Raw genomic sequence first — 24,971 nt, forward strand, 5'->3', positions numbered from 1 at the left:
AAAAAAAAAATTGAAATTTTTCAAGGATGGGGGGCCAACTTCACAGAGGTCATGTCTTAAAACATTTGAAGGTATCTTGAGAGTTCCCTGAAAATAAGCCATTATCTGATGTTAAGATGTTACCGCAATTTTGGAAAATTTAAACAAGAATTAAGTGAATAATGATTTTTAAATTAAGTAATATCCTCTAACATCACTAAATATACTAACCAATAGATCAACATTACGTGTCTAAAATATCTATTACTAATAAATATATTTTCAGGATTTAAATTGGTCTAATCTTATCATTCTGAAAACAGTAGCCAATTAGATTTAAGTATAGCTATCTGACCCTTTGCCACAATTCCTCATTGGCTAAGCGATGGCGGGAAAAAAAATTCAAAGTTTCTTCGTTTTGTTCAGCGAAGGTTACGCTTTCGTAGGCTATGTTACCTCACAGTTATGATTTGTTGTTTTTTATGCACAACTTCGAATTTATTAAAACCAATGGATTCTTTTTCTTCAGAATTATCTTCAATGACAGATTATTTAAACAATGAAAAATTATGCCAGGTATTTCTTGAACAATTCATTGTCACATCTATGCTTCTGTGGCAATAATTCTGTTCAGCATTTCAAATTACTGGAATATTATGCACTTTATTTATTTTTCATATATAAAGTGTTAATATTTTAGGACATGTGCAAAACTATAACACAGAGTGTGGAGCGCACTAATGTTAATAGCAAACAGATTGAAGCGCAACCATTTCCCTCACTAATGCCTAATACAAATACAGGTATTATTTTGGTCACTGCATGTATGGCTGTTACATTTAGTTGCTGCTTACTTTTCTTTTTGTTTCTTTGTAGTTTTGGCTTAGTTGGAATCCTAATTTGATTCTGGATATTTGAATATATATACAATTATTCCCTGTAAATAATAAACAGCAGTACTCCTTACAATATGGTTCTTTACTAGTTAGTTATCAGAACCATTTTAATATGCAACTCCCTAAGTTTATTAAGTGCTTATCTCAAACCCATAATAGATATGAACATATCTGCTATAATATTATCAAATGAAATACAAAATTAATCAATATGTGTAGTTTATTGCTTAAATCTAAATGTATGGTCATTTTAAATCATACCTTTCATAAATTTCCTCTGATTTCTCTAACCGGCCAACATTTATTATAAGCTTTACATGTAGCATTACCAAGCACTTGATATAGACAAACTTAGGTACAGACAGAGTTAGTTTCTAGCTATGTATGTTATTATCCTTCCTTAGTTTGCTGTTGCAATGTAAAAAAAAATTATATATAGAGATGATTCACTAGACAGTAGACAGGGTTCCATTCTAGAAAAATTATTGAAAATATTTATTAATGGCCAATCTTTCAACCAACACTGCAGGTCCTCTTTAGGGCTCTACATCTGCTGATAGTACTGTACCTTACATTTCTCCTATAAACCTCCATCAATCGCAACAGTCCTTTGGAAAATCTATCCATTAATAAACAGTCAAAACTTTTGTTTTATTCTTTTTCTTGATCGCTACCCACACTATCTTCTTTCAAGAAGTTTATCATTAAACAATACTTTAATATATTAAACAACTAAAAGGTGTTTAGATTTATGTAAGGAATGTGGTATAATGTCTTTTAACAATTTTCTATGCACCCTTACTGAATTGGTGGCATATTGATGTTGTTACTTAATAATACAAAGATAATTTTATACCTAGGTTTATAGTTATGGAATTAGTTAAACCTTAATGTTTCATGTTATTTAACAAAGAATTTCATTATATAATATTTAGGTTTAATTGAATCAATGACTTCAATAGGCTTGTTAAATAATATGAATTGATGGTTTATAATTTAAAAAAGTAATGATATTGATAATACCTCTAAAATCCTGAATGTATACATAGTATGCACCAATTAAATTTTTATAGCCAGGAACCCCACTTCAACTGTGTTAGGGCTTTTGGGCAAACGTCCAAAAACCACCCTCTTTGTTACTTGATAGCGCAATATCATAAAGAAGCAAATAATCCATCTACTTGGGAAGTAAATGTTTACATGTTTTCAAAAAGTGTTTTGCCTGAAGATAAATCAAAGTTTGTAAACATTCTAGGATTTTGTGCTATAAGAAAGAAAGCGCTAGTAGTATATATTATCATAAGGTTCAAAACAAATAATCAGGATTAGGACATCAAGATAAAAGAAAAGAAGAGGACATTCATACAAAATTTATTCCTTGCTTACATGAAACATTTACCAAGCAATTTGGTGAAAAATATGTTTTATTATCAGAGCATTAATTTAGGATTAGGGAAAACATCCCACTTACAGTAAATAATTATTTGGAGAAACAGGATATTGAAAAGAACCTGTTATTGAGCATGGCCGAAACCCTTCTTCTAGACTCAGTGGGAATGTTACATCGCAGTACATTTTTAAAAATATTCTAAAAAATCAATCTTTTGTTTGTATTCTTTATTTGTCCCATCTAATTTGCTTTTTTTTTTTAAATTTTTATTAGACCCATCAGTATGCTGTGTGAATTAGCAACTCAACACAGTTGAGTAGACACACACAATTTTTTGGAGTTCCTCCTCTGTTTTGTTTTTTCAGACACATTGTCGATTGTAATTCTGCTTTTAGTTACATTTAATCTTAATATATTCAACTTTTCAGTACTGATAATCTAATTTATTAGTGAATATCTTATTCATTTTTATGGCATCTTCATCATTGATGATATAAGACCTGGAGTTCATCAAGCCTCTTTTTCCATTACCCTCTGTACTGTTTAAGTGTTGTTATCCTTTATGTTCTGTAAATATTGATTATATACTCTCGTTTGCAGTCTAATACACTAGCCTATTCTGGTTTCAAATAATGTTTTTTTTTCTTTGTGCCTAGACTATTTATATAATATATGATATATCTATCATAACTAAATAGGTTCATGCTTATATTTTCTCCACCTTGAGTTGTAAGAAATTTGTTCGAATCTCAATGTTATTTCTAAAAACACAGTAATGTTAACACATATCTTATCATTAGTAAGATAAAATAAGTTGTATTTATACACGTAACTAACCTCAAGCAAGTAAATATTACAGTTTTTTGTGCTTACTGAGGTTTACCTCAATATCTTTCAAATTTCCATTTTTCTTTTTGCTTAACCTTTAGAAAGTTTTACTTAATAGAACTAATAAGCCAAACCAGCTTTGTGCTGTTTAAAAATCGCATGCACCTAGTTTCCATCTTCTATATATGAACTGTGAAGAGAAAAAGTGGTAAAAGTCACTATTAATTTTCATTAAAAATAATTAATTACTGAATGGATTAGCTTCAAATGGTCATAATTTGTTGGATATGCTAGTGACTGACTACTTTTAACAGAAGAACTTCTTATTCCTTCCCAAGAACTTTACCTAAAGTTTTGAATATCTCAAAACTCTAGTTTTGATTCGCACCACTTTTGCTTTCAACAGCTCATATAGTCTATATCCTGCATCAAATTGAAAAAAAAATAAAATCATGGTAATGAGTAACATTGAACTTCTCCGGTCATTTGATGGACTAAAAAATATTATTTGTGATTTACCTTCTTCCTTCCATCCATAAATTATTATAATTCACAAGCTTCTTTTTCCATATTTTACATTTTCAAGATTAGGTAAAGAAAGATGGTTGACAACTACCACATCAAATCTTGTTTATTATAAAAATAATGGTAAAAGATAACACCAGTTTCAGGTTAGCATGCTATTTATTTATTTTTCAAAATTTATAATGTAAATCCCTTTCCAATTCAAAAATTAATGATTTTTCATTTAGATCGTTTTTAATATACATAATAGTTTTTAATACATAATTTATAATTGATTCACCTTGGTAATGCTTTGTTTCAGATGATGATATCGAAGGAATACTTCATGAAATTTCAGAAATATTGGCTGCTCAGAGCGCAGATAATTCTCAGTGTACTGATAATGGTAATTTTAAAGTTATCTTTCTCTTTTAGTATGCAATTTCAATAACTGGTATGTGCTTTGACCATATTGTTTTTATATTTAAACTCGGAGTTTTAATTCTTTGCCATATTTTATACACAATAATTTATTTATTATTAATTAATGTTGGATTTGAGAAAAATAGCCTTCATGTTGTAGGCAGGGCATATTTTAAAAGTCATAGTGATAGCTTGTAGTAATTACTTTGAAACTGACCAAAATAAAAAGTGGAAATATTACTAAAATCGAATTATAGTAGAAAAATAATTTTTTAAAAAGTTTTTATAAATTAATTAAATGAGATTAGTAGAGTGGACTATCCCTCATTTTTGGAACATTGGATTTGAAGTATCAAAGCACTGTATGTCTTGCCATTTGTTAGCTCTAGAAAGAATTTCAATAAGTTCAAAATTATTCAGAAGATATAGCTACTGACCAGATATAGAAATATGATATATGAATATATAGAAATATGAAAAACAATGTTTTATTCAAAGTATTATTAAGTATACATTTTTTAATTTTTCTTACAATGAGTGGGTGCCACACCAAAGATACTTCATAAGATGTGAAGCACTGCACATCTTGTGTTTCATTGATGTCTAGAAGTTACAATAACTGGATGTAACGAAGTCTAGGGAGTGAGTTGCATCCAAAAGTAAACACTTCAATCGTTTCCTTTTTACCCAATGTGATGATGCATTATCATGAAGCAAAATCTCTTAGTTTTACCTTTTTCATGCAAAGTTTGATTCAAAATGATCATTTGTTGTTGGTGGCATTAATAATTTTTATCAAGTTTTAATGGCTTATAATACATCACACCCTTCTAATCCCACCAAACACTAAGGTTGTCTTCTAGCCATAGCAATTTGGCCTTGCAGTCAGTGTTATGGTTGGCCTGTAGTCATTGATAGTATTTTATGGTGGGAATTTCTGAAACATATCCACTTTTCATCAGCAGTCACACTTCAATGAATAAATGGCTTTCTTTTGTATCTAGTGAGCAGCACTTCACTAATGGTTTTTCTGTTGAATTTTATTCCGTTCCTGTGTAACCAATTTCCCCATGACTTATAAACATATGAAGGCAGCTTCTCATGTCATATTTAATTGATCCATGAGTTGTTACATTTGAGCATCATCATCACAACAACGCTTGCAATTTGCTATCTTCTAACTTTTTCAGCGATCTTCCACGTTTTTCGTTTCTCATTTCATAATCACCACTTTTGAATTTTTTAAATCATTGTGATTTATCAAGAGCATGTTCACATAAGATTTGGTAAATATGTGATGTGATTGTACAGCAATTGTCTCCAAAGGGTAACATAAAATCAATGATGTCTACAAATTGTAGTTACCAGGCACAAAATTTGGCATATTTGATTCTATTAAAACTATTCTGTTTTATAGTTGTAAGTTGAACATGTTTTTCAAATGCTTAAACAAGAAAATTGGTGAATTCTGAATTTATATCTACTGATCTGATATGTCTTGAATCTCAAGTTGACAGAGCAAGAGTGGATCAATTGACACACTTTCAAAACTGGTCTAAAGTTGTCAGACAAAAATCTTCTAAACGATTTATCTTAAAATCACAACTGGATAGATTGGTCCATTCTAGTTCTCAAAGCCTCATTTTTTTCTTAATCTAGTTAGATTAATAATATAAATAATTTATAATTTTTATTCTTGTTTAAAAAAGAACAATCAAAAAAAGTGTTGATTAATCATATTCACTATACAAAGTTGTGGTAATTTTCTATTCTATTGAAGGATTAAAAATTCTTTTGATATTTCTTGCAGATTTAATATTAAATAATAATTAATTAAATCCTTAGTATTAATTTTTGATGATCAATCATGCAGAACATATTGAATTGAGTAATTTCAATTGAAGCCAAACATTCTTTTTTAAGTTTGTCTTTTAGGGAAAGTAATAAGTAAGTAAAAGCATACTAATTTTTTTTTTAATGTGAAAGTACAGCATCCATGGAGTGTACGATTTTATATTCCTATATTTAACTAAGATTCAAAACATTTTGGTTTTGTTTTGTGTAATGATGTTTTGAGTAACTTTATATTTTCCTGTAACGATTATGACAGAAAAATGAAAATACCACCAAAATTATTGAATTTAGGTGTTGATACATAATGATTATTTTGAAGTGAAATATAGTTGTCTGTATAGATATGTAAAGGTTATAAGTTCTATAAAAATAACAAAAGATTTTTCTTATTGTTTAGAGTAAAGGCCCGACCTGAAAGATTAGAGTGATGTGGAACAAATAATATGTAAGAAAACCTAGGTACTTATTAGAGTTCATATGAAATAGTATATGTTACACTCTACTTTAGCCCTGAAGATGGCTCTCTTGGTCGTGCCAAACATCAACTTAAAATAAAAAACAAAAAATATATATCATTTTTTATTATATTACAATGTCTATTTCCTGGACTTATAATTCTTAATCATAATTTTGGGTGGGATATTGTATTATGATTATTTAGATGTTTGTTTTATTTTAACCCATTTTTTTCCCCAATTTTTGTATTTATTTAGTAAACATATTTTACATGTAAATATGTTAAAAGTTTCTGTAACAATACTTAGAATACGATTATTTAATTTTATTTGAACTTTTAAGGACTAGACGACAGCAGGAGTGTAGAAGAAATTTTAAAGGATGCAGAGGAGCTTGTGTGCTCAGCTGCGTCTCATATTGAAGAAGAGAAATCTCCGGTTCCAAATTCAACCAAGAATCTATGTTCTAATAAAAGTTCAAAAGATAAAGTATCTCGCAAAATAGCTACCAGTGTTTCATTCTCAGAAGATAGTAAACAACGTTCAGCAGTTACTGATAAATCACAGAATAAACCTACAGATGTTCAGATTAAACGCAGTAAAAGCTTTAGTGATTTCGAAAAAACCAAAATACTTGATGATGGTATTAAACTTGACAGAGCAGTATTTTCTCCTTCTAGACCATACATTAGAAATGATATCAGAAAAAATAATAAAGTTATTAAAAAAAAATCTGAAGTATATGAGTTAAAATTATCTGATTTAGCTACCGTATATGAAGATGTTGATGTCCCGTTGGAAACGCCAGCTAGCAGTTCTGTAAAGGCTTCAGACACTACAGGTATTCATCAAAAGTTTGATTGTAGATTTTTTTAATCATTCCCCCCAAAAAATTACCTAACAAATTTAAATGGTCTCCTAAAAAGTTTTGTTTACCACTTAATAAGAAATATATATATATCCCCCAACTATAAATTAAGCATTTGTTTTAATTTCTTTCTAAACAATTTATAATAATTGTTTGTTTTTTCGTTTTATGTTTCTGATTTTTTTTGTTTCTTTTCAAATAATGTAGTAATTATGAATGAGAAAGTAAATACTGTTGAAAAACAAGACAATATGGCATCAATGGTCAAGGATGTTAATACAACAGGAACTACTGAAAATGTGGCATTATTAAAACAAGAAATAGAGTCATTAAATTTAAAGGTATTACAAGATTTAATATTTTTTAATTTAATTGTTTATTTTATAGATAGATTTTAGATATTGTATAGATATCACAGTAAGTTTGTAAGATTCTGTTATAATTGTGATAGGAATGTATACATCTTGAAATATTTCTTAAAATGTGGTTATAAGTTGTAAAATATGTTACTGCATTACTGCTGTAAGACGAATGTTCCTAAACGTTGATAAATTCGCTAAACCTATAAAAAAAATGGAGTCTCTGAAATCTCACCTCTGATAGGCATCATAGTTAGCAGAATCAAAATATTTTTAAGAACAGCGCTTCAATGTGTCCAAAAGTTTTAAATAGTAGGTATATAATGAGAAAGGTGGGAGGGGGAGTTTATTCAGTTATATGTAATCTTTCTGGATGTTCCTACGGTTCCAAGGATGCTTCATAGTACAATGAATGAGTCCCCTGATGACCAGAAAGCATAAAAAGCAAAAGCAAAATAAAAACTAAAACCCAAGGTAGAAAAAATGAATACATTACCCTCCTTTTGGCCTCGCCATAGTAGAGTAATAATGTCTAAAGAGCAAGCTTCATAATAATAAAATAAAAATATATAATTTACCTTATTCCAGTTGACTTTTTAGTTCTTATTTTTTGGGCTTTTATCTGGAATTAGACTCCTCTCTTCTCTGTCCAAAGTTAATTTCAACTAAAATATGTTCCAGGCTTCAATGAAAGCTCAGGGAATCTAGTTTTCTCTATAACCTGGTGTTAAAAGTTTAGAAAAATATCAATTGCAAATCAGGCAGCAAAATTTTCATGCAAACTTTAAATTATTTATTAATGAGCTAATAATAAGCATTTTTTTACTGTCCTGCATTAAAATTAAAAGTATTCCTGAAAGTCTATAACTCGTTTCTGGTTCTTCACCCTTTCACAAGGACTGATTATTTTTTTTTCCTATCATATTTTTAAAAAAATATATTCTAGCAGCTGAAGCACTCATATTTATTTATAAAAATTATTTTTAGGAGGGGAAATCCTGAGAATAAAAGGTATATTCTTTCATTTTAAAACTAATTTAACTAATTATATTACTATTTTCTTTTTCTCATGAAGTAATTTGAAAATAGTCCAAATTTATGTGTACAGTTTATTATTAACATTGGTATAAAATGTCTAAACTTCTCTTGAGAGAGACTAGGCTTATTGAATTAATTTCCTCTCAATTATCCATGTATTAGTAGCAATTATTTTATTGTGCAGCCATCGATAATTTCTCCCAACCTTTTATTAAGTGAGATTGAGTCAATAATTTTAGTCCTGTAGTTATTCATGAAAAGCTGAGTGGATTCAGTTCTTGTCTTTAGCTCCTTTAAAGAAAATCCTTACTGTTCAGGGAAATAATACCCGTACCTGCACAGTTCATAGGCAGCAACGCTATTCATTGTCCCCATAAGGACTGCCTAGTGATACAGTTCAGTTTTATTTTACTTGTCTATTTTATTGGAGAAAGATGCTTTTTTTTTTTTTTTTTTTTTACATCTAGAAGACCCTAAGGCATGGTGAGATTTCCTTTGAGCTTAATTTCGTCAACATTTTGAAAATATAAAATTATGAACTTTCAGATAGCCATGTATGAAAAGAAAGACAAAGATAAAAGTGAGACTGCTGACAGATTAAATATTGCAGAACAAAATAGACTTACATTACTTAAAGAAGAAATTTTAAGCCAAGAAGAACTGATAGCTAGCTATCAACGAGAGAATCAACGACTCTGTAGTGACATCATTAATACTAAGGTACTTATTTTTTATCTATAATAGCTTTTTGTATTTTGTTCAGAATAATTTTTTGACATATATTAATTTAAATAATATATTATTTCAGTTTACAGACGTATCAAACTATTTTCTTTGTTAATTTAAGCTCACATTTTCTTAAATATGTCACTGTTGAACTTTATATATTTTTCTTATTATTATGTTCGATGTTAACTAATTATTCACATCTCTAGTCTGAAAGAGTAACATTACTTTTTTGTGTTCTATTTCAAATCAAATTTTTAATGGTTTCTTCGATTAATATAGTATTTTAAAATATCTTTATGAACTCTGTTAATTAACTTTTCATTTATTTAGGTATTAAATGACCATCATTTTCATAGATTCTCAGCTTATAAGATTATTAAATAGTTGTTATGATTATTATTATCTTTGATTGTTATAAATTTATTCATTGATGAAACTAACCAAAACAGCCAAAACATTGTAAGTTTATTTTTTATGACAGTAAAATGTTACAAATTTTTACCCATAAGGCTTTGAAATGTTTAGGTTTATCAAACAAAGTGAAAAAGTCGAGAGTTGGAATAATAATTTTCAGATCATTTTGAAAATTAAACTGGATTTATTTTTTTAATGCACTACTTTATGTAGGAATGTTTTTTTATTTTATTTTTCTTAGTTTAATATATTTATTGAAATTTACAACTGTACATTATAATACATCCAGTAAATTTTATCTCAGTTATAATGGTGTGATACAGGTGTGTAGAGAACTACCCATTGGTAGCACTATAATGACATTTTTATGTTAGCAGTTCTCTTGGCCATCTTCTTTTCAAGCGCCTCAGAGGATTGTTAGGAGTGGAAGAGGATGCAAGGTTAGAAACTAGTGGGTTTGGATGGTTAGGGAGTTCATAATGGAAGAAGTGATATCTGGTTCGGACTAGATTGGTTACATACGGAACATTAAGGTCTTTATGTATGATTTTATTTGTGTCAAAGTAAGAAGCATTCAGGATTATACAAAGGATTTTGGATTGTAAAGATTATATACAAGAGGAATTCAAAGGTTTAGTGGAGCTCTAAGCTCAACTCCGTACGTCGAGATTGTACATGTCTTGTCCAGATTACATGTAGATCAGTCTAGGAATGTTTAGAATTATTTTTTAAGATAATTTTTACTCAGAAGATATTTTGATTATAGTTGAAAAAAATTTTAAACATTTTTATAGTAGGAAAGTTAAGTCCTAGTTTATTGGTATGTTGTACACTGTCATCATTTTACTGACAATTTTTAATGGAATAACTTGAACGAAATTGTTCACGATATCTTTAAAATGGTTCCTAATTGTTGAAATATTATAAATAGAATTTTATTTTCTGATTTTTTCGAAAATTCATATTTAAGGGCATCTTGAGGTGCTAAAAAAGGAATATCATCTTTGATTCACTCCTTAAAAAATCATTTTCACACTTCGCTAGGTCAGTCGGTCTGACAAACAATACAAATTTCATATTAATTTTTTATCACATATATTGGTTTAATTTATGCTACTAAATCATAATAATGAAGTAGAGATAAATTTTTTATTTTAACTAAATACAGTAATTTATAACAAACTATCAATTGTGTTCATTAAATCCGTGTATATCCTTAAATATAACATTAGCGAATCATTGCTGGATCAGCTAGTAGCTTATAAACTTTATAGAGGTCAAGTATACAAAATTATTATCCAGTCAAAAGTTTTAAGAAATTCCATATTTCTCCTCACAAGTGGCTCTAGCTACTTATCTGACTAGTAGTTGAGGTTCTTTATTCATAATAATGATATAATTTTACGCTCCTTTTTTTGGGGGGGGGAGGGGTTAATGCTCTTATGTTCTCTAATTTAGAGCAGGAAAAGTTGGGTTACCATCCTTTGCTAAACCAGAATAAGAAGTCAAGATTTATTCGGAGTTTCTCAAGGAAATAAAAGTCAGTTCGCTCTGGCAGGATTTGAATATGCATTGACAGCGTTTGATAGAATGTAAAGTTTGAAGCATAAGAGGCTTGGTCATTCTTTACTTACTTGGACGTATATATTTTAACTTTTTTTTTATACCTGAGATTCTATCTTAATATTAAAATACTGACATGGTCTATTTTTTATATATTTACTAATTGCCTTGTTTTTGTTCAAATCTGTCCTGGGTTTATTTCTTTTAATAAAAGTTTCTTAGGTTAATATTCAGTAGTTTTTTTATGCTTACTTGTAATCTTTTGTGTACTCTGTGAGCAAGAAAATCCTCTCACTTCTTAAAATTATGTTATAGTTCTATAAATTCTGCAGCATTCTTTATAAAACTTGTATAACGCTAAATGCTTAATCTTACAGTAACTTTACTTCCTTTCGACGTTTCTATCATTCATTGATTTCCTGAATATTTTGTTTAACATTTTTTACTTGGCATTGAGAGGATTGCAGAAGAAAGGAAATGGCGCGTGTGATAATAAAATGCCCTTGTGATAATTCCAAAGGGCTCTATGCCCTTTTGTTCCAAATACAGAATAAAGCATAAATATATTGTCATTGAAAGATTCTAGAGATTAGTAAGGTTTATTCATGGTTAAACGCGTCACGACCTTTCGTTCGTGATACATTAATCTCGCTAACTGAATTGATTTTATCGTGCAGTGCATTAATTTACTGCTAAATTCATTAGTGCACTAAGCACGTATTCGTCATTGGTAGTTAATGCTGATAATTACAAATTAGGACTTTAAGGAACTGAGAAATCTTTTGTGATGCACTAATGTTTAACCCCTTTAGGCACAATTTAAAAAAAAAAAAAATTTTAATGTAAAAACACAATTTAGGACATCGTCTTGGCAAAAAAAAATTAAAAATAATCAAAATTTTTATTTTCGTTTTGGACATCGGTTATAATACCTAGCTCCATACGTCAACATAGGCTAAAGCTATATATAGAGAGAGGATTATTACAGAGAATAAATCATTGTTATTTATCACATTGTTATTTTAAATTCTCGATTAAATTCCAGTGTGAAAAAATATCGCAGCATAAAATAAAACTTTCGAATAATCTCGAGTCTGCAAGTTAAGGGGTTAATTCTGCTTTTTATTGAATAAATAAAAAATAATAACAAACTTTTTAAAAAATAATTTTAAATAAAATAAATATTTGTTGTTTTCAAGTGAACATTTAACAATAAGTAACTTCATAACTATCTTTTTAAAAGATCCTTTTATAGTGTCATGTCCAAGTACGAAAGGCTTTCTTTCTTTCATTAATGGAGAATAACGGAGTTTCTCTTTTGGTCCAAACTTTCTTGAGTAAATCACTGGCTAAGAAATGGTACTTTTATATTTTACGGCATGAATTATTTTAATCCTATGAGCACTTATAAATAATCAAATAGAATTTAATTTATTTTCGATTCGAATGAATGAAATTTCAAGTTCATCACCGATTATATTTAGTGTATTTGGGGATCAAAGTTGAAAAAATAAGTAACTAAGTTATAATAGATGGATTTTTGAAAAAAAATTTTTTGGTCGAGTTTCTTGCTTGAAAAAGTAAAATGCTTACCCATTAAAAGTTTCCACAATCTTTTTTGCAAATCTATTAGTTTCGCGAATTCATAAAAACAATATTTGAAAAATAAGAAGCCATTCTTGTTATTTATATGTTTTTCATATAATATACCATTAGATAAAAATCTATAAGAATTCATTTAATAAAAAATAAGTCTCATGTACAAAGATTATATCTTCCTCACTGTTGATCTCGTTGTCTATTGTGAAAATTGAATTTTTTGCAAATTATTGTTTTTCTAGAAATTTCAATTGGATAATTAATTATATATATTTCAAGGTTAATGATTTGTTGTTTGAAAAAAACATCTATAGGACGAGCCATTGTTGAAATATTGGTTTATACAGAAAGGAGTTTTTTTGGAATGGATAAGCGAAAGTAGTTTATGAAGGCTGATGACATTCAGGGTAACCGCACACTAGAAACTTTAGTCTAGCAACTTTATAATCACAATAGAGCACATTATTTATTTTGAGTGATTATTTATATGTAGCAACTAAAAAATTTCAACACGTTCAATTTTGGGGGCTTAATATAACCCAAATGTTTATATGTACCTGTTTTCACATACTGGTGATTAAAAAGTTGCTCTTATAATTTCGTCGAGTCTATATTGACATATTGCTATACATCGGAGCATTTATAGAAGTTATATTATGCTCCGCAAAAATAAATGAGGACAAAAATCTTTTAAAAAAAGTTGTTGTGTGAATTGTATCAAACTATTTGTAAAATTGACCAATTATATTGCGTTGTGCTGATCAGTAGATAGACGTCAAATTTTCTGTATTATTTCCTTTTCCTTAAAACAACAGTACAAACGCCTACAGTCTGGACGAAATCCTTTTTGAAACTGATGTTAGGTAACTATATCAACCACTAACAACAACCAGGGCACTACTCTCCTGCAATGCCCGCCATTGTAATCTTAACTGAAACAAAAGGCAGTCGGTGATTGGCTCGTACTCTTCCCCTACTCCTCTGCCACGCCCCTGAAAGGCAGATAAGGTCCACCTTTTTGGCTTCACTATTTCTGCCAACTTACTCCTTCCTCCAAGGCAACAACCAGCGGGCGCTTGGAACAACAGCGGGCAACTTTCAACCGATTAGATTTTTTAATCACCGAGACTAAAAAGTTTCCAGTGTGCGGCTAGCATGATAATAGACCTATTTTATACTTTTCTCCAAATTTGGCTTAAATTAGACCATCCGTTTTCGAATTATGGGTGTACCGATTAAAATATGTACATGCGTAAACGGAAATAGTGTACGGAATCTGACAAGATCTAGGTATATGAAACCAACTAGGCATCAACCTTGAGGTCTAAAACGTATAAGGTGAGTGAAAATTTTCAATTTTGGGGACATACATTTTTTTAATTTTCTGCATGAATCCGAAGTACCTTTGCCTTTGTTAGTCAGGAAGAACAATATCATTATGACAGATCATTGGAGTCAATAAAATATATTAATGTTTCTCTATGGAATTAATTCACCGTTGAGTAGACTAACACAGCTTCTGGATTATCTTTCAGTATGTATGTAATGAGATATATCACTCCACAATGTAACCAATGAGAACTAGTATACTCTTATTGTCATTATTAGTTTATGATTCATCGCTCTGCATAAAAAAAACTACAAAAAAAAATAAAAGATATATATGGGGTTGATTACTCTTATGAATAATTGGATTTATTATACCTTGTCGATGTCTGATGCCTTTGATTTTAATTTGATACGATATCACTTTCTCTTCTTCAGTAATTACGAGTTGTTACTTTTGGAAAAAGTTGATAAGAAATAGATATCTAGAATTAACGGAACTGGTGAGACAGGAGTACCGTAATATGCAACCAGTTCCTGGCGACCCGGTCAGAACTGACCAGCTTAATGAATCCGATTCGAAAACAAGACAAAAATCCAATTTCTATGCCAAGAGGGCTACTTAGCTATTCGGATTTGGACGCCCTGCCTTGTAGAAACTTAATCAGCAGCTCATGTTTCTTCCGCGTATACTCTCAAGTTCTGAAAACCAGTATTCAAATCGGCGAGGCTGGAAGTATAATTTTTTCTTAAAAATATCAGATTATTATCTATCTTATATTCTTGTATATTATCTATTTTATATTCAGTATCAAAGAGTTTGTATTTTATTAATTTAGACAATAGTACAGGAGATACTTTCGGGTGGAACTGACTCACACTAAGAAGTAGTACCCAAGAAGAGTCCAATGGAAAAGAAGTCAGTTATTTCACACCAATTTTCGATCAATGTAATGAATATTAATTATAATTACTATTCAAAATTGAGGAGTCTACCAAGTATGGTTATAGGGAATACAAAATGGCAGCTGTTTAAAAATTAAATAAAATTTCATTTCGAGCCTTTTATCTTTGAAACTACCTACAACACTACAAAACCTGATAGAACATCATTTACATTTGAATAAATTTACTAAAAAAGAAATACGTCCTAGTAAAGCTGTTTACGTTGAGTAGTTCCCAAGATACAATTTTTGGAAAAGAAAAAATCATGAAATATATTCTGAAAAATAAGTATGTGAATTTATTGAGCTATAACTTTATCTCAGGAAACATGAGACTTACAGATGACTTAGCACTCAAATTAAACATAGTGTAATGTACAATAGAGTAGTTTATAGGTGTTCGGACAAATTTTCGTTTGCCAAATTTATATTTATTTACGAATATCATAAAATCGTAGGGGTAGTAAGTAGCCTACGAAGATAAGTGTCATAAACTACTAAGTTAAACTTCCTTTATTTTGAGTCCTGGCACACATATTTGCGTCTTATGAATCTAAAGATGCGTCTTATGGATACATTTTTCAATCCAACATTTTATGCGAACAACTAGAAATTAACAGTTTGTGAATTTATTTTGTCAACTATTATAAAAACTACTAGTCCTACAAAGATAAACGTTATAAACTATTTTATAGTAAATGTAACTAGCTTTAATTTGAGCTCTGGCAGGCATCTGTACGTGCCATCCTATGGTTTCTGAAATAGTTTTTCAAAACTCAAACTTTATTGTCCGAACAACTCTAAATCAATTTATTTTAGGAAATATCATGAAAACTACTATTCCTACGAAGGTAAAGGTCATAAACTACTTTATAGTGCGTTAAACTTGTTTAAATTTGAGTGCTAATAGAAATCTATACGTCACATAGTTCCTGAGATATACATTTCTCAAAATAAATTAACAAACTACTAATCTTTCAATACATTTTTAAGAAATGTTACTTTTTAAAACGGTATATCTCGAGAAATATTGGACATAAATAGCTCTATTTGGGCTAATATTTCAGAAAAGTTACTCTTCTTTAAATAATGTTCTTTTAGATTTTCTAGTGGTATTGATAGTTTTTAAGATATAGAGCTCCGAATGAAAAATTAATGTTTTTTAAGGTTTTAAAACAGCCACCATTTTCTATTCTATATTTGGCACTCATCCATTTTGACTAGTAATTATACATAGTTTTCATTAAGATAATCAAAAATAGGGGTGAAATAACTGCCTATTTTCTTTCCGGCTCTTGGACCAAAGGAGTTTGTATTATTTTGTTCTTCGTCGGTATCTTTTTAGGTACTTAAGTTTAGAAAAATATAGCGTCCAAAGTATTTTTTTTTTATTTTCTCGCAGCGATCTGTCAAAAACCAGTATTTCTCTTCCAAATAACGAGAAATCAACATTTTGTGATTTTGGCAAGTTTCATGGAATTAGCTACTCCTACAAAGATAATACTTATAAACTTTATGGTGCATTAATCTAGCTTCAACTTTAATGCCAGTAGACATATGTACGTCTAATAGTTCCTGCAATACAGTTTATCAAAACCCTTTTTTTTATATATATATTACAAGAAATCGACATTTTGGGAATTTCCTTTTTCAAATATAATGGATGAAATTTATTTAAATCGATGCTTCTTTAATGAAGTATTCCCATTTTAAAAGTATTGGTAATTCCATTTTTTAATACACAGCTGTCTGTTGGAAATAATGAAGGCAGTAAGTTTGAAACATTATACTTGTTTAACATTATAATGTTATAATATATAAAAAACATATTATGTAACATTATTATAATATAATAGTTATTAAATATAATAACTTATTATAATGTTATAAATTATAATTATAATGTTATAATCATAATACTTGTACATTATAATGTTAATAAAAATTACTGTTTTGGTACATTATTTATATCCATAATATTGCATTAACTCTTCTTTTCCAACTGTTACACATTTGTTAATGTTAAATAAATATTATAGCTCAAATACTACTCGACACTTTTAACCATGGTCTTAGCTCACCAAATGTTCTGGGAGTCCGAATCCTCATAAGTATTTATGAACATTAAAAACAACATAGAACTTTAATCAGAGCTTAATATTCATTATTTTTATAAGTTTATGGCATCTGACTAGCAAAATAAATTTAATTTTTTTGTTTTTTTTACTTTTTAGTATTTATTTTTCAAAAAATTTCCAGAGTAAACTATGCCTCCATTGGAGATATCTATTTACATTATTTAAAAACTGTTATGTAAAGATTGTTTTATATTATTTACTTTTGAATTATTTTCAATGATTGATCAGGACCCATAATATCATGTTAAACATATTTAATGAAATATTTTATCATTATTTATTTAAAATAATAAATAATCTTTATTCTGGATCAGATTTATCTCTAAGAATAAAAAGAATGCAATCATCATGTTACATTAGTCTAGTTGCATTCATTTTGTTTAAAACACTATATTTTAAAAACAAAATTTGATGCATTTATTAAAATTTAAAATAGATTGGAGGAAGATAGTCCAGGTTCCATTCAATAAAGGTACAAAATAGTTAATCTTTATTATACCTTTATTGACCACAACCCCGGACAATGTTTTTCCACAATCTATTACATATGTACAACTATTAATCTTTCAATAAAAGTTTAAAATAGTTATACATTTTCATAATCATATTCAGATAGAAAAAACAAACTAAAATAAATAGAAACGGTTTTTTATTCTTGCTCTAGTGTGGTTCAAGAGGGAAATAGTGAAAATTCTCATTTTGCTTTTTGGAAAATATCTATTTAGCTAGAGTCAGAATTTTCCAGAAATGCAGTATTGGGCTAGCTGTAGATTTTCCTCGACTATCAACTTTTCTCCTTTTTTTACCACAATTATTTCAAAATATTTTCACAATGCTCAATGTTCTTACATGTTAGTTACTCAAATACCTTAAATCTTGCTTTCTGGTGAATTTCTACTAATCCTCGTAATAGCTAAAAAAATAAATAAATGCATTATTGCCTTTTAATATATAAACTTTAATAGAATAACACCATATTGATTAATATAAAGATCTAGTATCTATTTCAGTTGCCTTCTTGTCTTACATAACTTGTTTAACAAAATACTTGAAAATCATAATTGTTACAGACTATGTATGCTACTATATTTAGTATTGTTTTTGTTTTGTTTTTTTATGACTCTGAACTAAACACAATAAAATCAAGGTTAGCAGACGAATTTTTTCTTTTTTTTTTATCAATTGTTCGGTTTTCTCAATGTGATGTTAAGAAATAATCTATCAAAGAGTTAAAGCATGATATTTCTCCATTCTGGACAAAATATTCTTTCTTTGGCAATTGGTCGATCTTGCAATAAAGTTTCAACCGTTCCTATCAAACTAGGAGTAGTTCTAAACTAACTTCGATCCCGCTATTTTGTATCATTAGAAATAATTTTCAACCAATACTGGAATAGTATGCTAGATGTTTTTTTTATCACAACTCCCGGTTAGAGTTAAAAGTGATCAAGGCACATGTTTACGGTATTTTTTTCTATTTACTTGTGTCTGAATAAAAATCTATCCTTAACAATTGTCAATAATGAAGAATAGATTTGATTTGGGTACAAGTAGATAGCAAAAAACTTCTTATTTGAAAAATGTCACTTAATTACTTTAATCTGACAATTTAATACTTGTTATTATATATAATATAATATTAAATGTTAAATTATTGTTTTCATAAAATTAAAAAGCCTAAAATAAACATACGCCCGAAAGATCAATCAAATCGAATTTACATTTAAAAATATACATTATTAAGATTTTTAAATTGAACTTAAAGCTGTGAATAACTGGTGTACTTAATTTTTATTGCATTTTTTCATATTACTTTCTTCAGGAAAGTGGGCTAGGCGCCGGCAGTTTATAACCGACATGGTTTCCGAAACAACCGGTTCATGGTTAATGGGTCAATTGAACTCTCAGAGCCTTTTCAATAATGTAAACCTTTTATTATTTTTAATAACAATAATATTTAGCCCTGGGGAATGTCCAGTAATTTCTCTGTAGGATGTATATCTGTCAAATGTTTTGGTCGAAACCCTTATGAAGTTCGGGATAATAATGGCTTTACGATCGTACTTATAAAAAATTGTTTTGAAAAAATCGTGCGATATATTTTAAAGATGATGCGTATTCTAAGCATAAACTTGGTATAATAAATCTATTAATATGTTGGACTATATAAATATTATCTCGACTAAAGAATAACTGCCTAATACTATAATAGCATTGATATAATCAGTGGCGTAGGGTAGTGGAGGCGGCCAAAATTATAGAAATTGCCTTCCTCTTCGATAGCAATAAATAGTAATAATATCTTGTCAAAATGTTAAAGATTTTGTTTCGTCAATTTTTTTATTGGTAACCTGTACCAAAAACGATAAAAATGATTGTTCTTGCCAAAAAAGTTCTTTAGAATTATTGTATATTTTAGTTTTTTAAATTGAAACAATTTAAGCAGGCAATCAAATTTCCCTCTGAGCGAATGCCACCCATGCTACGCACATACGCCACTATATATAATTATATTGTTGCCAATCGGCAGTACTCGGAAGCCTTCGGATGGGCCGTGGAATCGTCCGTTTACACTGATAATCTTTATGAGGAATTGTCAGAACTGTTTTATTAATTATGTTTCCTGTGGTAGCTGAATAACTGTTTTAACAGCTAAATGATAAGTGACTCAAAATATACTTTTATCTGCCTAATTCGTAATTTTTTTCCTAGGGGGAAACTCCCTTTGCACCAACTTGGGAGTGGGTGTGAGCAACACAGAAACATTTCCAGCTTATAGGTTCGCAGTGTTCTGTGGGCTTAGTACAAGAGCCTAAGAGGAGAAAAAAGGCAGTTATCTCACCCCAATTTTTGATTACTTTAATGAAAACTATGTATAATTACTAGTCAAAATTGATGAGTCAATTAGGTAAGGGAAATAAAAAATGGCGGCTGTTTCAAAGCATAAAAAAAAACTAATTTTTCTGAATCTTTTCCGGACTATTTCTATATAATCCAATCAGTGCAGACGAGTGCTTTCAAATTTTCTATTACCAAAAATCTTTCTTCTAGGAGCATTTTAGAACATCATTATTATTCATTCCTAGAACATGTCCAACCCATTTCAGACGTTCAGTCTTTATTAAATGCACGACATCATGGTCATTACACAGCTTCATTAGTTGTGAGTTTTTCAATTGAAAGAAAAAGTTGGTATGATTTGGATATTCTGCCATATCCTCATTTCCGGTAGACGAGATACTGTCTGGATTATTGCCTGTATATCTGGGGGTTGGCGAGCTCATTGAGTAAGGCAATAGACTCCCATTATTATTTTTTCTATGTAATATTACATTCTGTCATAAATTTACAGAAAATGGAACAGAGATCGGAGAGTACCTTCAGACATATTTAGAGAGATTTTTTAAATCATTTATTTATTGTTATTTAAAACGTTATAACATAAAAAAACAAGTAAATTTGCTGTAGGTGAGATAGTGACATGATACAAACATGTGAAGAATCAACCCATTGATAGAACTCCAATAACATTTCTAGAGGTCATCTTCTTTTCAGACGCCTTGGAGGATTATTAGGTAATGAAGGAGAAGGCAGGTTAGAAACAAGTGGATTTGGGTGGTTGGGAAGTTTTTCATGAAAGGAATGGTATCTGGTTTTGGCCAAATCGGCAACATATGGGACATTGAGGTCATGATGGATGACTTGATTTGTGACAAAGTAAGGAGCGTTAAGGATTTTGGACTGTAAGGATTGGATTCGGGAGGAATTTGGTTTTGTGGAGTCCCAAAGCTCAACTCCAGATGTCCAGATAGGCCTTATAATAGTCATGTAGATCAGTCTTTTGTAATGGATTGCAATTTAGACCGCTTGTCTAGTAAATGTTGTAATAGTTGAAATCGACGAGCAGTTTCCCGTCTTTTCAGTCTTGTATGAGGATTCCATGTCAGTCGTTTGTCGAGATGTAGTCCTAAGTAACGGATCTGTTCGACAGGTGGGGTATTATTAAAGGATACTGTTGGGCAAGAGGTCAAGAGTTTACGACGAAGAGTAAATGTAATTTGGTGGGATTTATTGGAATTAATTTTAATCCTCCAATTTTGCCACCATTCTTCAAGGGTGGTGATGTGGGATTGGAGGGTTTGGGATACAATGTAAGGATCATTGTCCACTGACAAAAGACATGTATCATCGGCATACGTGGTGAGGATAGTGCGTAACAAAGTTAAAGTAAAATAACATCATACAGACATCCTATTTACAATATATACATTCAACCTGTGGAACTCTGAACCGAGCTTGTCCACCCACTTGTGAAGGAAAATGCAGGGCTCCAGAGAATTCCGGCGTTTCTCTTTCCAAATTCAGTGCAGTGGTGTATGAGTGAAGGCGCTGGACGCAGAAGATCAGGACTTGAGTAAAGAATTTGACTATGGCCTGAACTTCAATACAATTATTTACAATAGATCTGTTTTAAATTTGAGGATATTTGAGAAGGGTAATGCTGGATAGGAATTGTACTAAGTGATTAGGATGGTCAGTGAGTTTTTCATAGATTTAATAATCTCTGAGACAAATGGGATTTTAAGATCATGATGTAGAGGATTTACGAGATTTGCAAAAATAAGTGACTCGAACTATCGTATTGGAAAAGGAAAGCGGTTTAGTAAGAGCTGAAAGAAGTGACCCAGTCACCTTGGTAATGACCTATTGTTTTCAGAGCTGTCAAACATGTGGGTCATTAAGAGTTAGGTGTACCTGGTGTACTGTGTTTTTTTTCTTTCAAACTTGATAATCCATCTATACGCAATATTTAGAAACCTCTATAAGTAATAATTACTTACTCATGCTCTGTATTGCAATATTGCACTGTATGTGGTATTTCAAAAGCAAAAAATAGTAAAATATAAGTCCGATTTAATGTCGAAGAATTTCATGTTGTTCGTAACATTTATCGTTAAATAATAATAAAATTTCATACTTCGGTTTGGCATTGTTTAGAATGTTCGAGTAAAACTAAACAGATAGTGGTACAGTTCTGTTAATCCTTGTTTAGAATCTTAGAATAAACTCGCTATTTTCGTAAAATATATTTTTACTATGATGAAAAATAATTCAGAATGAATTATTAATTACAGAATATAATTCTGGATGAAAAATAAAAAAAATTCGCTGCAGTACCATCTCACAAATGATCGAACGTATTAATATAGAGGCTAGGCAAGACGATGAACGACCAGTTAGAGATTACTTTTATCGCAATTATTGTTTAGTACCGGTTAGTTATCTTTAACCATTGTTAGTAATATAGGATGGATAAGTTCATCGAGGAACTCTTAGGAAAGTATTCAAGTCTAAGTACATGTTTCTACTGGTATATTAAACGCACTTACTTTTTTTCATATTCTCAAATATTTGATAAAGTAGTTGAGAATCCAAAAGGGTGTAAATGACAATTTTGCGATTAAAAGTTTTTTTTATATCTACTTGTGCCTGACCCAAATTTAAGCTTCATTATTGACAAAATTGCGAAATTATCAATAATTATTTATTTTTATAGAAGTTAGTAAAGAAGGAGTGATTTAGAGCCATCTTAACAACACAAAATGATACGGACCAGACTTGAATTAAATAAATTAGCACCCAAGATAATAAAATGATTTGTTTGAGAAGTTTTTCCATATTTTAAACTAATTTTTCTCCATTATAAAGGAATAAAATTTAAAATATATTCATATGGGATGGAAGAGTGGAAATTTAACTTTCCAGCCAGTTGAATTTAGATAAAATTGTTGAGTTATGAATTTTTTTCGTGAACGCTGGACATCGGAAGAAAATAACTATGCTTTAAAAATAAAGTCCAAAATATCTATTTTTTTATTTATATGAAAATCCTTATTAAAGGGTTTCAAAAGACTCTAAAACAAATTCATGATTTTTCCTAAAAAAAAAATTATATATGGATTAGTTTAATTAAGTTAATATAATATTGAAGTCAGTAAATTTGTTTTTTTCAAATAATTTTTATAAGTTATATTATCATCGAATTTTTAAATAACATTTCTAGCAACGAATTCTTAGAAAATATTGTTGTTTAATTTGAGTTTTTTTTTTTAAACTCTACAAAAATGAATCTTCATACTGAATCATTTTGAATTGCTGATAAAGTGTTCACGAGCATAAGCGAAAATTGTGGGGGGAAGGGAATAATCGGATATGGAGACATTGATACAAAATTGATCCAGGTACCAACTCGTACAATCGTCAATGATTTCAACAAAATTGAATTAATTTTTTGTCTACATAGATTTAACATTTAAAGTTTGATAATGTCTATTGATTAGTCCATATTCATAATCAAATCGAATTGATTCGATTTCATTAAACGTTTCTCCGTACTTTTTACACTCCAGAAATCTAATACCACAGTCAGATATCTCTACCATATTTGTTCAACAAAGAAATGGTTTAAAAATGGTATACCCATAAAACACACCTTACCCTCCTATGATGAAGGGAACTCTTGTATCAGAATCTGTGACAAAAAGTATCAGGCACTGGTGAGGAACAAAAACTTGTCGCTGATATATTAAGCAGCTGTCACAACCCACCTGTAGACATTTTTACCAAAGAGAAAACATTGAACTCTTCATTAACTAGTAGTTCTGTGATGCGTTTATTATAAAATGTAATAATATAATTGTAAAAGTGGCCGGAGATTGGAAGCAACGTACTAACCATGAGCTATACAATGTCTTTGGGGAGACTGATGTTAGAACAATGAAGTTAGTTGTTTAAGATATGCAGGGCATATCACCAGGATGGTGTATGGAGAGATGCCAAAAATTCTAACCTTGAAGAGGAGGGGTGACCAAGGCTGGGGTGGTTGGAGATGCCAAAAATATCCTTGGGTTCAGGAACTGGATGGTGTTGGTACAAGACCTAGACGATTGCAGGAAGCGGTTGGAGGAGGCCAAAATCTTTGACCTGGTGTAAGAGTCGTTAATATTCTGCTAAGTTCTTGTAGTAAAAAAGTAACACGAGAATGTCTTCTCGTCTTTTACAAGTAACTATACCAGTGCCGTAAGTATAGTTTTAAAGCGCTCTGTCAGCCAAGTTTTGTGGCCTTGTTAACGCTTTACTCAAAATTTGAATAATGTCGCTGTATGTAATAATAATACAATTTTTGTTATGAAATGTATTACTAAATATAATACAATTTGATATTATATTTTATTGTTATAATTGTATGCTGAAAATGCACTTAAAAATAGTTGCAAACCCTTTGCGGCTTACCATATTTTTTATAGAAATCAAATGTACACTAGCAGAACAAAGAAGGGACATTTATAAAAATACATAGATGTATAAAAATTTTCTAAAATGAGGAATTAAATTTAAATTGTTGATGTATTCTATATGCCTAACAGTGAGCCACCACGTAATCCAGTACTTGAACCATGTTACGTTTTGCTAATCCACCATTTTCTCACAATGTATCCAACAGAAAGGATGACTTCATATTTTTCTGTAATTTAGTTCAATAGTTCTATATTAGGAAGTAAATAACAAGTTTTTTTATAAATAAATTATATATGAACCTGTTATTTAAGCTCCTCCTCCTCCATCACCGATTCGCTAAACTGTCCAATTTTCTATTAAATATA

At 29.7% G+C, this 24,971-nt stretch overlaps 1 protein-coding gene and 1 long non-coding RNA gene across 5 annotated transcripts in view; one reads left to right on the top strand and one right to left on the bottom strand.

The window, feature by feature from the left end:
• The first annotated feature begins 49 nt into the window (after positions 1–49).
• LOC106680265 (centrosomal protein of 162 kDa) overlaps positions 50–24,971 on the top strand; it is a 40,337-nt gene continuing 15,415 nt past the window's right edge. Inside the window, exons 1-6 of one of the 4 annotated variants that reach the window (XM_067047066.1) lie at positions 391–555; positions 680–782; positions 3,920–4,003; positions 6,673–7,170; positions 7,405–7,538; positions 9,141–9,314. In XM_067047066.1, coding sequence (XP_066903167.1) covers positions 445–555; positions 680–782; positions 3,920–4,003; positions 6,673–7,170; positions 7,405–7,538; positions 9,141–9,314 — 1,104 coding nt within the window. In that variant the 5' untranslated portion in view covers positions 391–444. Of the gene's footprint in view, positions 178–390; positions 556–679; positions 783–3,919; positions 4,004–6,672; positions 7,171–7,395; positions 7,539–9,140; positions 9,315–24,971 lie in introns of those variants that run through there. The other 3 variants (XM_024363261.2, XM_067047067.1, XM_067047068.1) reach the window with 3 other exon arrangements.
• LOC136795682 (uncharacterized) overlaps positions 17,967–24,971 on the bottom strand; it is a 26,255-nt gene continuing 19,250 nt past the window's right edge. The window contains exon 3 of the long non-coding RNA XR_010843314.1: positions 17,967–18,220. This is a non-coding gene — a long non-coding RNA (uncharacterized lncRNA). The remainder of the gene's footprint in view (positions 18,221–24,971) is intronic.

The sequence above is a fragment of the Halyomorpha halys genome, unplaced genomic scaffold (genome assembly GCF_000696795.3).
Source record: "Halyomorpha halys isolate HHAL.00 unplaced genomic scaffold, Hhal_1.1 Scaffold252.1, whole genome shotgun sequence".
Lineage (NCBI taxonomy): Eukaryota > Metazoa > Arthropoda > Insecta > Hemiptera > Pentatomidae > Halyomorpha > Halyomorpha halys.